At 36.2% G+C, this 16,085-nt stretch overlaps 1 protein-coding gene across 3 annotated transcripts in view; it reads right to left on the minus strand.

The window, feature by feature from the left end:
* The window catches only part of syt7b (synaptotagmin VIIb), a 112,000-nt gene that overhangs the window by 60,002 nt on the left and 35,913 nt on the right, over window positions 1-16,085 (minus strand). For all 3 annotated transcript variants that reach the window (XM_028014969.1, XM_028014970.1, XM_028014971.1), the window contains exon 2: window positions 3,667-3,770. In XM_028014969.1, coding sequence (XP_027870770.1) covers window positions 3,667-3,770 — 104 coding nt within the window. The remainder of the gene's footprint in view (window positions 1-3,666; window positions 3,771-16,085) is intronic.

Below are 16,085 nucleotides of genomic sequence, written 5' to 3' on the forward strand. Positions count from 1 at the left end.
TGCTGACTGATCTGTGCATGTTTCTGTGGGAGTTGAAACGATAATTGGTTTTATGAGCTCGCAGTGTTGGAAAAAAAACTACCTAGGCTGGATGCAGCTGGAGGAATTGTGTTTTTATCTCTGATCATTTATTTTTTGTTATTGTGCATTAAAAAACTAAAAAAAGGGTGATGGTTGTGCTTTGGAAAAGTGGAAAACACGGTTACTAGTTGTGACTAAACAGAAATAGAAATAGTTTTAACTAATGACAGTTAATTAAATGATACAGAAATCTAATGAACTCTGAATGCTAACAGGGCATATATCAGAACACAGAGTTTAACATTAGCTATTTTAACATAGTGCACTGTGATTCCTGTCTGCATATTGTATTTGTAATGAACCATATTTATCATTACATGTACATGTAAAATGATATCTAACGCAAATTAAAATATGCTTTCTAATGAGATCTGTTTTCAAAACAATGATAAACATAGTTAATTTTCCAAATGCTGTTTTCACCATCAACTCATAAATATGATGCTGTTAAATCACTCTAGCTGTTACATGTGTTTAATTTCCATAAATTTTTCTCCATAAGCGTTTGTTAGCATAACAATGCTGTCTCCTGTCATAGCATGACATAGGAGAGGGGTGATACTGTAGAAAGGAATCATCCTGACATAAACATGGAGATTAAGTGACAAAGAGATAAATGCATGACAGGCTCTTCAAGAAAAACGATGGTAAGACAAGAACAAAGACAGAGACACTGATACCTTGAAAATGCACAAAGAAAACAAATCAATTTGTCAGGTGTGAACAATAGTGACTGCTCTGTCTTTTAAAGAGATGTATTTCACCTGAACAGCCTAGTTAGTGCTCAGCTTTTGCATGTTTTATGAACAGCTGTGCAGCAGTGACTAAAACAAGCAGAGAAAAGAGAGCAGAACAGCAAGGAGGACCGGAGGACTGAATTTAGGAAACGACAACAACAGACATCAAAACTTATAGGACAAATCACAGCTCCTTCAGTGGCCAGTAGTGCAGATCTGTCTCCATTAACATATGATTCATTAGCATAGTGACGTGGGCTAGAGGCAAACAACCATGATGCACAAGCTCTGAGCATACAGAGACATGTTTATGAAGGACGTTGGTGTTTTCTGTCATGGGAAACATACAGCCAAAGCACAAATCAGCAATAACAACAACAACAACAACAGAGTGTACATTCAATTGAAGGTCACACTGGTGTTAACAGAGGAGCCTGACTTTCTACACAAATATAACTCATCCTCACAGCAAATTGTTCATAATCCCTCTGGAAACATAACAGTATGAATATGGTTAGTGAGGGATGATATTTCCATGCTGCAGTTCAAAATTTTACATTTCCCCCTTCTGGCAGTGGAGGAGATTACACAAATCTTTCAAGAATATACATCGATTCTGAAGAATCAAAATCACTTCTTGAAAGAATCCTTTCTTGTATTTGTAGGTGTTTCACACTATCCCAGGTTAGCTGGGCTATCACTATACTTTCACCATGTAAAACAACTAAAACTAGAAGTTTTCTGCAGCTTTTGTTACATTTTCTTATTTTTTCATAATTCTTAACACTGCCTCAACTGATCTATGTTTGGGTCTTTGCACACCACTTCGTGCACTGCAATAGGAAGAATTCTCACTGCAGATGCACTGAGGGTGAACTTTGTTTTGCTTTGTCTCTCAGATTAGGTTCAGATGTATCATTACAGTGCCTATGAAAAGTTCTCACCCTCTTGGATGTGTTACCCTTTTTATTGCTTTTACAAATCAATTTGAAAAATTTGACAAAAAAAATAATTGCATTAATATTCACCCTTTTCAAGCACTTTTCAAATTCAGCAACAAATTCTCTATAGAACTCAAGTCTGGGCTTTGACTGGGCCATTCCAGAACCTCCACCTTCCGGTCTTCAAATCATTCATGTGTAGCTTTACTTGCATGATTGGCGTCATTGTCTTGCTGAAAAATGTTCTTTAAAGCCATAGTTCTCTTGCAGATGGACACAAATTGTCCTCCAGGATTTCCCTTTGAGCCATTTATTTCATCTTCTATCTTGACAAGCTTTATAGGACGCAGTAACCACCATGCTTCACAATGGAAATGGTTTGTTTTGTGATGCTATGCAGTGCTTAGTGTCAGCCACACTTAGCATCTTGCCTGAAAAAGCTCCATGTTGGTCTTGTCAGACCAAATAATTTTTCCCCTTGACCACAGAGTCTCTCGGCTGACTTTTGACAAACTCTAGTCAAGCTTGATGCGAATCTTCTTCAACAGTGGCTTTCTAATTGCCAATCTAGTTGAAGTTATTCTGAGATAACAGAGGCTGTGTTATAAGGAGTATCACACTTGTGACAGAATACTTTTAGCATTTTCAGTGTGTGCGGTTACCATGGCTTCATGGAGGATGTTTTATTGCAAAACTTGCTGCAATGCAAACAAATGTCCTAAAGATGATGAAGTAAAAGAGTGATTTGGAAAGAATTAATTCAAAATGCTATGAGGTTTGGGTTGAAATTGTCCTACATAGTACAGAATGACCTGCCTCTGAGCCAGCCGTTATGAGAAAATGTGATGCACATAGAAGACTTTATTCTGCTGCACTAGCAACCTAAACCAGTGGCTTCCCCTGGAGAAACTGAGTTTTTGGTTCGGTTCAAGTTTAACTGTTTACAAAGATCTCCTAGTAGTTTAGTGAGTTCCCTTACTCCTATTTTTTTTAATAGTAATGTTAAATTTATGGCTTGGTGAAAAATGTGGGCCAAGTAAAAACTGCCCCAAAAGTGTCAAGTCCGCATTATTTTAGCTATGGTACTTTCTGCTTGAGACTGAATCCCATATAGCAGTAACCCAAAAGCTGAAACTTACTTCAAAGTAACATGTGTCTGGGAAACAACTTTAATAGACTAGATGTTTAGTATTCACAGGAGTAGGAAATGTCTATGTTAATAGTTCAAGTACCAAAAATACCTTACAATGCATTACACACAGTGGAAACTGTTTTAGTGCTACTGGAAATGCTAATATTTACAGAACCATTTATTTTCTGCTTTTGAAAATGCCAGCCAGTAGTGTGTCAAATGGCATTGCACTTTCCAGAATATTTTAGATATGTTTCACAAAAAGATCCAGACATCCAGGTATAACGGGTTGAATAATTTAGAGTCACATACCACTAACATTTTTGGCAGGGTACCACTGTACTCCTTCAAGAGACATCAGGAGAAATAGGAAAGCAGCTGTGATGTGGAAGGAATCATCCAAGCAGTGTTTTCTTTAAGCCAATGTTTCTGTTGTGTTTTTGCCATATCAACTTCGCAATGCCTGAACTGAGTGACAGACAGGCTTATTTTTAAATGCATCATAAAACTATTTTGTCATGAGACCATCTAAATGCTTTGTACTGCCTGTAAGACACTGACTACATGTGATCAATCTGAACAACCCCAAATACATGAATAAGGCAATTAAAATAAGGAGTAAAGAAAGCAACAGATCTGATTTCTCAGAAAAATCCAAAATGAATGACATTCTGAGTGTATGTGCCATCAACATACACACAATACTTCAAAGAAACTGAGAAACAATTGTCATGAGCAATAAATGCAAGCTTAAATGTTAGGTTCCGTAACTTACCAGTTTACGTTGACACCAGGTGCAGATCCCACATAAAGCTACGAGCCAAACGGCACACACTACGACTGCAACAGAGAGCAGGAGTACACTGAGTGACACTGAGCCTAAGAGGGGGAGACAAAGACCGAGAAGACAAAGACAGATATGGAGGAAGGTATTAGTGCATTCCATATAACACTCCAAATCTTTAAAGTGCTCACATATGAACATTCTGATGTTAGTGAAAGTCATATTCGAGGGATATTCAGGATCAATGGCTTCTCTCCTTCCTTCTCCATTCATCCTTGTCATCTGGCATCTTTCATCAGTAAGAGAGAAAAGTAAAAGCAGTGCGGGGGAAAAGACATAAAGGCAATGAAACAGCTCCTTGCTCATGTTCCCTGCGTGTATCAACGAGAGATGCGCACATGTCAGGGTGAAAAAAATATCACGAGGCCAGAAGCCATGCAATTACCAACCTCCGTTCTCTCTCCTCTATCTCCAAAATCCCTTACAAACTTTGTTCTTGTCTTGACAGATGATTTATTTTCCAGAGGGCTCTATTTTCAATTTCTATATCTTTCAATTACTGCCTCCCAAGCATGACATTCATTCAGTTATTTGCTAAGTAATTCAGAATGCACAGGCAGAAAAGCAAAACAACGCTGACAATGAGCTAATAACCATCACATTCTTTTCTCTCCAGCACAGTCTATAATTATTTCGAGATATTCTCAACCTGAAAATAAATGCATTTCTTCTTCACCTCTAAATATTAGCTTTATGGAATGTTTTTTTTTTAAATTGAGATTTATGGATTTTATTTGTGCTGCATTTTATAATTGTGCATTGAATGGTGTTGGGAAACATTCACCTGTTCTGTATTTTGGTGTAGTTTGTTTTTATTGCGTTTTGTTCAAAATATGTTGATGTTGCTTTCTGCCCTCCAAACACATTTGTTCCTAGTTAGAATTTTATGTTGCATACTGGTTGAAAAATTATGCGGTATCAGGTATAAACTAAGCAAGATGGATTGAAACTAAGAAAAATACACCTAGCATTCAGAATCTGATAGAAGGTTTGTGAAGGAGAGGCTCTCAAGTTCACCTCTAAAAAAGTAAAATATAAAATCCATACTGCAGCCTGTACTGGGGTTTGGCCTTGTCAGTTTGTTCACCAACCATACCCACTTCATTTGCATAATCAGATCTAACCTCTGTGAGAAGAATTTAAACAAGTGAAGTTCTCACAAAAGTAGATATAAATGTAAATATCCAACTCCATTATGCAGATGACACATCCAAAGAGCAGGTACAGATGGAGGTCACATCTCATGGTTTTGGATTTGCCCAGATGCAGATACCAGCACAGAGTTCAAATCAACCTGCTTTGGAGCTGCTCTGCTGGTGAAATACAACCCTGCTCTGAAAATCTTGTCAGTCATCTGTTTTATGTAATTTTTTCTTTTTCTTACCTTGTCGTGCTTAAAGTGGAGGAAACACATGGGCTGGAGAGTGAATATCCATCAACAACATATAAACAACTTTCATTCATTCATGAATTGTCTTGTGTCTGTGAATTTGTGTCCAAATATTTTTTTTAAATGGTTTTGCAAGTCACTTGTCCTTGCAAACAATAATACCGGATTTACTTATATGAACGGGATTTTTTTGTATGTCTCTGTTTGGCTTGTTTACTCATTCACTTATCTTTATATTATGTTCATTACCTCTCCAGTCATTTTACATCCTGTCCCACACTTATCTATTTTGTCATTCCCAATCCCAACTGTCCAGTTCTCTTAACCTATTCCCTTTTTCGCTCTCCATTCACTCATTAACCTCTCCAGTTTATGAAGCTGTCCAGTTTTGGAGTCGACTGCTTAGCTTGCTCTGTTTGACTTGGCTTTCCAGCTATTTTCCCTGTCAGATCATCTGCCCAGTTTTGATTCTCAGCCCAGTTTTGGACTTTTTCTCTTGGCTGATCCCCTTTGCTCTGTTGGCCTGTAATTTCAGTCAGACTGCTGCCAACCCAAACCATCCACCACTTCAATGCTTTTCACAGTTTCATTGTTTCCTTTGTTCCTGGAAAGCATCCAGTAAACATGAACTAACAAACCTTTCAAATTCATCACACTCAGATTTGTATTGTTTTACAACTGGTTTGAGACAAAGTTTTAACTGAAAAGATGTGCATTTTAGCAAAATGAGGTTTGTGACTTATGGACAAAAGGTGCAGTTTTGGTTTGTTAAGATCTTTGGTTTACAACTCTGATTGTTTTGTGGATATTGTTTTATTTAGTATTTTTGGTTATAAGACCCTAACTTTTGATTGTAGCTTTTTTTTTTTTTACCTTTTTATTTTGTTAAACCCAAACAATAAACCCCAAACTGATAAACCTTTAACATCTAGATTTCCTTAATGTTACTTCTCCTTCCCCCTGGCTAAGCTGGGTCATAACATTGATATAACTTGTTACAGAGAGAACTAAAAAGTTAATATATGTGTTTTCAATATGATTGTGCTTACTTTAAGTTTACCTTATTTTAGATGCCGATAAGTTTCAGTATTTGTTTATGTGAAAAACACTATTTCGTCTTTAAACAGTCCGTGCTGCACCGATATAATCTCAGGTCACGGTAGGTAAAATAAATGTGAATTATTTCCAGTTAAAAGACCTGCTGTGCTGTTTAGTTTCACACTGTGAACTTCCTGTGGCTCCCAGTGTAAACAGAGACTCTTTAACAACAGCTCAAGCATTCTTGCTCTTTTCTTCTCTCACTATTATAAATATTAGAGTGACTGCAAATGTAGCCTGCGATCATTTATAGCACAGAAGCAGTGTAATGCACAGTTGCGTTAATGTTAAGTTATTGGCAGAAGTGCTGTGCTTCTCTGTCAAATGCGTCTTTTGTCTCCCATCTTTGTACTAACAGAGTCTCCTTCAAAATAATTTTCACTCATGGTAATAAAACAAATTATTGGAGGTGCTTACATGAAAAATGGCCTTAATAAACCTGCTGTTGCCCCCTCATATACCCAGCAACTCATTACAAGTCGGCTCCTGCTCTGTGTTACCTTTGATGAATCTACACCTCATGTTTGTTGGATTTCTTACAGATGGATGATCTAGAAAATGTTTTTGGAATAGTATTTACAAAAAAGACAGATGACAACTGAGTATTTAGGAGGAGTCAAAAACTGTATACATCTATCAGTAATGCAGGCTGACATTAATGTGTTCAAGCTGGAGGCTACCCACTGAGGTAAGAGCTTAATGCAGATATGATTTTAGACTTTTTTCAGCACTCTTGTATAAAAAATAAGGTGATCAATATTTAAAAACAAAAGGAAGAATCTGACAATGGCGTGACCATCGGACACTGGCAGCAGTAGATAATGTAGATGTTTCAATTACTTGGAGCATGATTATCTACACAAATCAGAAGCTGAATCACAATCAACCGGATATTACAGAATTGCGAAAAGCTTTACAGCAGAAAGAACTAATTGATGAAGCTTTACCAGCAGACAAGAACACAATCCTTACTGAAAAAAAACACATATTGAATCAGTAGCAGGACCTATCCCTGGAAAACAAGTGAATCCATATAATGTTAAAAGTGATGGTGGTATCAGTTGTGATTGGTGCACTGTTAGTGTAAGGAGTTATTTTGGTGTATTGATCATTTCATTCCAGTTTGATTATTATTGTGTTCCTTAGTTTCTTATTTTGATTACATCATATTTACTTTAATTCACTCTTTCCTCAGTGATTCTAGTTTATTCTGTTTATTTACTCCTTGTCTTGTTATAAGTTACTCTGAGCTCAGCCTATTGTTCCAGCTTTCACACTCTGTGTTTATTTACCTCTCTCTCATCCCTCCTGTAAGCCTCATTATACCTTGTTATATTGTGTTCCCCAGTCATTCTCCTTGGGTGTTTGGTTTTTTGTTGTTGTTCTCCTTTGGCTCCCTGTGCTCCCATGGTTTTTTGTAAGGCTTTTGTTCTTGTTTTTCTATCAAATCTTCAATGATTCTCCTCATCAACACAACATGACACAACTATCTTAAAGAACACAAAGACTTCATGGGGAAAACTAGATCTACCTGACAGCATTGGAGGTGCATAGCCATCGGCTATCCTAGAAACAACCTGAGTATTACAGAAAAGGCCTTAAGTGGCCAAGGCAGGCCTTAAAGGGCCTAGCAGGACGTCGCAGGTCTGCTGAGAATTTTGTAATAAGAAAAAAGCAGAGAATTTAAGGTGAATGAAGCTAAGCATTTTTATGTTCCATGGTGCTTTAGGACCAGTGAAGAACATTTTAAAGATATGAATCTCACTTTTGTTGTCTACAAGCAGTCTTTCACAGAGTGAAAGGCATAATGAACTTCAAATTATTCATTTCATTAAACATTAAAGTTTGTTAATTTCCAAGTCTTGTTAAATTCTGCTGTTTTTTTCATACATACACAGTAAACAAACAAGGACCACATAAAGAAGCAGCAAAAACAAAACAAAAAAAATCATCAAGACGTTTCACTTAAACTATATTTCCATGTCATGCATCTTACTTCACTGTTAAATACAAATTACACCAACAATGTTTGGGCCTCCATTTTGAGAGGTTTGTTTGACAGTGAAATGTGTCTGTTTGACTTGTTTCTTTGTACCTGCCCATGTTGTTTCAATGTAGCATATTATTGACACAGCGTCGATACTGGCCACTGACCGGAGACTGTAAACACAACAAAGGATGAATAATGGAAAGAGGAGAAACTGAATGGAAACACAGAAGATCTAAATAACCTAAAGCCAAGGACTAATACATCATAGTACACTAAGAAATAAAAGGCACAGAATTGGACTCAAGTTCTCCAAATTTTTCCTCTGTACTTCTATTTTGAGAAACGTCTGATGCAGTAGAGACCAATGTGGATGAACAACTGTATCTGAACATCACAGGACAATATTTCATAGAAACTTACAAATTATTGTGTCAAATTCCCACTGGGCAGTCCAAGTGCCATCAATAGTTCTTGTCCTACATGCTCATTGTTTTCATTTTACTACACATGCAAAACAATATGCACATTTTGAAAACTCGGAGCATGCTACAAAGCACTATAGACAAGTTCGCAATTCTGCAAAGTTAGAGCAGGCTCTCACTCAAACACTCCCCCAGACTGTCTGTCCTAATTCAGTCCATACCTTCTTCTCTTGAGGGTACCAGTATCTCTCTGTCAAATGTGCCCCCTTTCTTTTTACTGTATTTTCTTCCCCTCCACCTGCTGTGCTTATCTGTTTGTGTTTTATTCACTCAGCCCTAGGTGCTAGCTCCTGGCACGACACAGAGAATAAGCACCATTAGTCACTGGGGACCTCCTGAGGAGCATCTCTTGTTGTAGGTCAGCACAACACGGAGAGGGCCAACACAGAGGGAGGTGACCCCTGACTGTTACGACAGACACAGTGCCAGAAGAGTGTCGACTAGTGGGAGGAAGCCGAGCAGCCAATTATACAGAAGAAAACCACAGAGCAAAGCATGCCTCACTTTAAATATTGTGACAGTATGAAAGATCAGGATTGCATCACCTGTATCTGGCTTTTGGACAGCTTGAAGCTCAGAATGAGATGTTAAAAATAAATTGGTGGGTGAGATTTGAGATAATTAGACAGCCTTTGAAATCCCAAAATTGGTCCAGCTGACATTCTCATTAGTTTCATTCAATTACAACAATGTTTTAACTGAATACTAAAATGGATGTTCTTTGTGTGGATATTTTTAAAAGTGCTACACTTGAGATTCATACATAACTTTTGATTTTTTTTTTTTATGCAACAGATTTAAACGTGCCAATAGAAAATGCAACACTGCACTATTATCAGCTAATGTAGACGTTCACATACAAACTAATAGACAAATGTCTGATTATTCAGATCTTGGTGGTTCTCCAAAGTGCAAAACATAGCCAACAACTGGGCATCTGCTTAATTAATCTCCATGTGGCATTTTGTTTTGTTTATTTACCTCATTATTGGTAGAAAGATACTCCAAATTTGTCAGCACAAAACCCCTGAAAAAATGGACTGCACACAGCAAAGAAAGTTTATGCCATAAAAGTGAAATTACAGGCTGTTTGCTTGACTAGGAAAGTGAAGTTGCTTTTAACAACCATTGATAGTTAAATGGGGATTGTAATGGGGTAATTTGTTGTTGATGGTTGAGCACATCAATCTGTTTTAGTTGATGACAGTTGTGAACTTAAAACCCAAACTGGAATCAAATCTTCTTATGAACCGTAAAGTACAAGTGTATTAGTAGAATTGTATTTTTCTATATTTAACACTATTTGGTATCACTAATTATTTAAACTTTGGTTCTGGTATGTCGCTGTGGTTAATTTGGTATTTTAGTATCCAGTCATGTTCAGTCAAACTGCACTTTTGATATTCCGCTGCTTCCCTTGTGTTCAATTTTGATTACTTCTACTTTTATTAGATTATCTTGGCTATGTTCAATCATTGCTTTACTGTTCCCAGATTGCGGTGTTTCAAATTTCTTCCTAATTTATCTTTGTTCCCACACTTGGCACTTGTTAATCACACTGCATGCCAGTAATCACCCTCCTCTATAAACTGTCCTATTTTTTAACAAATTTATTGTCAGTTCTCTACTCAATTTGGGGTTTCCTCTTCATTTGCTGTATCTGTAAGTCTGCTCTTGAGTTTTTATTATATAAATACCTAGTTCTCTATAAGCCTTCCAACTTTTACTATCTGTCTACATGAGTATTAACAGTTGGTAAATATAAAATATATCTGGAAGCGATTGCAGCTTGCAAATAAGAAGGACTGGCATTAAACAAAGGAGAACATTTTCTAATATTTGGTACCATTTGAATTAAGAATTAATTTAAATGTTAAGATTGGAAAAAGGTTGCATTCAGAGTGGGATCATTTATAGAAAACTAAGATTTGAATAGCTGAGTTACTATATTGACCGTACAACTAAATATCTTACTTTTGAGATACAAATGGTTTATTTTCTTTCATTACTTCTTATGTTTACCTGCATTTTTTGTCAGATTCAATTTTATAACATTATCAGACACATTTCTTGAGAGATGTGCGCTCTCCCTGTCTTGAATTTACTCTGTGCTGAAGAGGTTTTGTTAGACAACCTTCATCAGCCCTGATTAGTCTTCCTTTTGAAATTTCAGAAGTAAATAAAAAACGGTGCACTGGGCTGTTCCAGCTCTCACTTTTAAAACAATCTGCAAGGTGATTACTTGTTTCTGCAACTCGTACAGTAGATATCTTTAATTTGTTTAGTCTAGTCAAATAAGAAAATATACAATTTTTATGTCAAAAAGTTTAAATAATCTGCCACTGATGAAGTACTGTTGAGGCTTACCAGCTCATTTTGGATAAATATAGTTTCATTTATACCATAATAACCTCCATCCTTAACATAAAAAAATATATATATGTTTTTTATAAAGTATATTATGACTAATTGTGAGTTTATGATGGCATCAAAAAGTCTTATAATGTTAAAGTTGCAAGAAAACATTGTAAGAGGAATTAGATTTTGAATGGAGCAGTGATAAGCAGCCGCGACTTTCTAACGTAGATCCACCCAATACAAATGGTAGCAAGAGCCATTTGAAATAAGCCCATGTGACAAACCCCTCTAGCATTCATAGTAATGACGGGCGCAAAGGAAGGAAGTCGGAAGATATTATTGTCAGAGAAGTTATTATTCATGGTTATGCCAAAAAACTTCAATTTATATTCTAAATATAGTGACTTTGAAAAGTGCGCACACCCGTTTTAATGTCAAGTTTTTGTGATGAAAACCCAATATTTCGACTCAAAAATATGGCATAATTTCTCTACAATTCAAATCAATTCAGCATGAAATCTATTAAGAAGAAAAAATACATCCATATATTAATATACTAAGCACATTTTAAAATCATTCTTTGTATTCAGTCCTATTGAGTTTACACCTGCTATCATTTGTAAAGAATATAATGAATCAAAAACAAAGTTCAGATATCCTGGCGTTCAGAACTTGCTACATTGTGCATCCAGATACTCAGGCTTCCTCCCACAGACACAACACCTGTGATGGATTAATAGTTAAAGACATATATCCCAGACAGGTTTCAAAGAATTAAAAGATCTCATTGTTTAAGGGTGTCAGTCATGAAAAAGCTGCAACAATGCACAGCATTTTACATAGTATGTTTAATTTTGCCAGTGGGTTTTAGCTTCACATTTTCAGATGCCTAGTTGAAAGCAGAAGATGAGTGAGAATTTCTTTATCAGTATCATAGCATGTTCTCATATATCCAAAAGACCCGTGACATGAACTTGTGAGATGAAAATAAAATTTTTACATATGAAAGGGGCTGTTGGACAAGAGATGTCTTCACACATGCCTTCAAAAGGTTGGAGAAATTTTGCAAGGTGAAGTGAATTATTGTCAATTTGGGAGGCTGATAATTTTCTAACTTTTAATTAAGACCAAACTCTGAAACTTAATTTAAAAATTGTGCAACAAGTGTTAATTTTGCCGCTATACAGCTGGTATATTCCAACTTGATTTTTTTTTATTGTTGCTATTTCTGGATTTTTTTTTAATTGTTAAATTAGACAGGGTATTTGAAAATATAACATGAATGGGGGGAAAAGTTTTGAAAGTAATTCATCATAACACTTATTACCTCACAGAAACATTTGACATGAGTGTGTAGACATTTTATAGGCACAATAAAATGAAAACTGTTTTCTGAACATTACTATGCATTTAGTAATGTACGACGTATTGAAGTTCCTCTGAAGTAAAAACACAATTAAAACTACTTGTTTAATGTTGGAATATTTGTTTCTTGGAAAGTCAGTTTTGTATATCGAGAACAAAGACATAACACTACATCATTTTGCAATGTTTTATACAGAATATCTAACAAATCTAAAACGACCTCATTGTAAATTAAACCACTGATAAAGTGTAAAGCTAATAAAAAAAAGGTCATTTTTAGCATTTTCATATTTTGTGTTTTTTTCCCCAACATTCACATAGTTTTCTATCACAGAACATTCTCATTCCACCTGCTCTTTATCCACCTCTTTTTCAGTAAACCACAGTCCCCTGATAGATATCATCTGACTTCATTAACTCCATGCCAATCTATCGTTGTGACACTGTGTCTCTGCTACTCATTCAACTGAATCGTCAAAATCATTTGCTCTGTTGCCCATTTCATATGTAAGCTGTGCTCTTGGGGGGGGGGTGGTCGCGTACATTCCCCTGGCCCCCAGTTTTCGCAATTCACAAATAACATTTATGTCAAACAAAGAGATTTGGAAGCAATGCTATGCGAGGATGAAAACTTTAAAAACAATCCCTCATGGGTTTTTGTCTTGGAGACTAAAAATACATTGTCTCATGCCACTGCACAAGTGAAGTGTGGCAAACAAGCTGCTGTTTGCTGTCTCAAAGGGTTGTAATACCACAGACCCATGACTGACTCATAACCTAATAAACTTGACTGGTAGGTGTGTTTATTCAGTCAAACTATCTTGTGCAGGCAGATTGTGCTGTCAGAGTGTTTCTCTGCCGGTGCGGTGATGTGTTGTCCATAATGAGGAGGATTTAGAAGTTTGCTCTGTGCAATAAGACAGGGTATGGGTGAACGGACACAACTGAACAGTCATTATGACTCACCCAGAGGTACTGAAGAGAGGGAAAGATTTACAGGTCCTAGAGTGAGATTAAAACTCTTAAAATGGTAGGGCATTATGAAGAAAGCATGTCTGACTAAGAGCTGGGGGTGAAAATAAGCATAATAAGTAAGTGTACAATTAAAATCTGCAAGAGTGTCATTACAGGACAATTGACTCGCACCATAAAAACAAATTTTTATACCTAATAGTGTGAATATCTATATTTTCTACCAATGTACCTTAGCATTGCCCACTATTTTATTACTCTTAGTAAAGTGCTTTTGATTAATTATGGGGACTATTCTCTGAGGATTTCAAATTGCACCCTATTTTATAGCATGTGATTCTGGTTGCTCTTTTGGTCAGCCAACTATTATTCAATATGAAAGATTATACCTCATGATCAAATTAAAATTATTATGTATAACCTCCTGTCGGAGGATATTATTAGCTGGAGACACGATATCACTTTTTTTGACAGCTGACTATTAGTAGATTATAGAAAATTACTTTAAGGCTGCCTTCAGGAGGCGGCGTGTTTCGTTCAGAGCAGAGGAGAAGGCCACACACTTTGAAACTATAACCACAACGAAAGGTGCTGATTGCTACCAGTAGGAGATTTTTTTCAGGATAGATGGTGTCTATCTGCAAAAGAAAAGCCTGAGCTCTTGTAGTAACTGATCATGAGTAGGAAAACAAGGCAAGCAAAGACACTAGAGTTCCTCAGACAACAACCACTTCATGTTCACTGTCACGTGACTGTAAAAAAGCATTTATTTTATCATTCTATTTAAATTTTTTTGGATTAGTAAGCAGATTACTAAATTGACTGTATGCATAAAACATATTTCTCCTGTTACCTATAATTCAAAACTATAAAAATTAGAGCCATAATGCCCAATCACCCTAACAACACATTCACATAATGATACGCAGAAAAAAAAAGCAACCTGGGGCTAAATGTCTTACCCAGAGGACCAGGGTCATGTGATTGAGGGAAGCTGGATTCAAACCAACAACGTTCAGATTACAGAACAACTACAGATGCCATACATAGTTAAAAGTAGTTTTATTGAAAAATAAGTCTAGTATCAAAAGGTAGTTACCAAAAAAAAAACAACAACAAAACAAAAGCTTTTAGAAATTTAAAAGAAAAACAGAATGATCTGTGTTTTTGTTTCGTTGAATATTTTTTATTTTATTTTTCAGCCATGTTTTATTGTATTGTTTTAATGAAACAATTCTAATACATTGTTTCCTCATTAAAATGTTCTATCAGAACCAGATACCAGGGGAGTCCAGCAATCTGAGACAGCATTAAGCAGAAGGAAAAATGTCAAGATCTAGTGAGAATGGACCTTTAAGCTTTTTCTTCTTCCTTGCCTGTGATTTATTGAATTACAGCTGTCATTTGATATTAATAGTGCAATACATCTAATTTAGAAAAGAAAAACATGAAATAATTTACTCATCCTACTGTTTTAAGGTATTGTAAATGTATTTCATAAGTAGGAGGACAATGCAAAAACTGCAAATTTAGTAAATTTTGCACAAGTTAAGTATCTAGGTAAGCTAAGTAGTAAGTAAGCAAGATAGATAGCCCAATGTGATATAACATATCCGATATTGGTCCTTAGGACTTTTCGAGCAGCTTTTCTCTGCTCAAATTATCAAGGAAAAACCTTTTAGCGATGTCTCAAATGTAATTTGAACATGAGCAGCTCTTCCCTCAAGCCAAAAAAAAAGAGAAAAAAATTACATAATCATGCAAATGTAGGTTTGGAATGGGCTGCATTTATAATAATGATTAATAATGACTTTTCGAATTTTAATTTGAAGAATCACAAAATTATGACCTAAAGTATTTATCAGAAAATTCAACTGGATCCTTGTTACATTCGGCTTAAAGCAGAACTTACAAACACACACAAGGGGGATCTGTCCCAGGAAAACAGGTAAGGTATGCTACACCATTTATTTTGAAAAAATAAATAAATAAATACCCAAATCACTCAATAAGAAATAAGTTGATCCTTAGCAACAATGATTTATTCAACTAGAATTACAATACTACAAAATAATAATAGTTATCTTAATAGATAGATCGATAACCCCATTCCCTCAAAAAAAATAATTATGGTTACTCGGTTTAAATCAGCACAAGACCTAATTAAGTAAATGTCCAAAATTTTCCAATCCTTTTTTCAAAGAGATTATTGTCCATAAAGCAGTTCCATATCCTCGAAAAACAAACAAAGTCCTGAAAGTATTTCCCCAAAGTCCCGATCCAAAATGAAAAATCCTAACGTCCAAACCCCTCCCCAAAAAGATACGAAAAAAAAGTGGTACCACCAAAAATGCCCAAAAAGAAAAGTACAGTCCAGATCTCACCGGGAGCGTTTCCCCTTCCCCTCGGTGGCGTCCTCTCGCACTGGCGGCGTCCACTTGCACCGGGCGCGGTTTCCTGGGTGCAAACTCCGATCCAGTTCCTAAAATACCATCTGTGGCACGGGGCGATCTTTGATAGCTGTTTTTGATGTCTTTCCTTTGATTTTTACTAGTTTTAAACGATCAGATAAGTCAAAACTCCCGCTGCACAGATCCCACGGTCAGCGTCTTCCTCCCCGCTTGCGCCTCTCGCGCCGACGCACACGCCCCTTTTTTAATTACTCATTCGTTGCACACACACCTGAACATATCAG

Source organism: Xiphophorus couchianus, chromosome 4 (genome assembly GCF_001444195.1).
Source record: "Xiphophorus couchianus chromosome 4, X_couchianus-1.0, whole genome shotgun sequence".
Taxonomy (NCBI): Eukaryota; Metazoa; Chordata; class Actinopteri; order Cyprinodontiformes; family Poeciliidae; genus Xiphophorus; species Xiphophorus couchianus.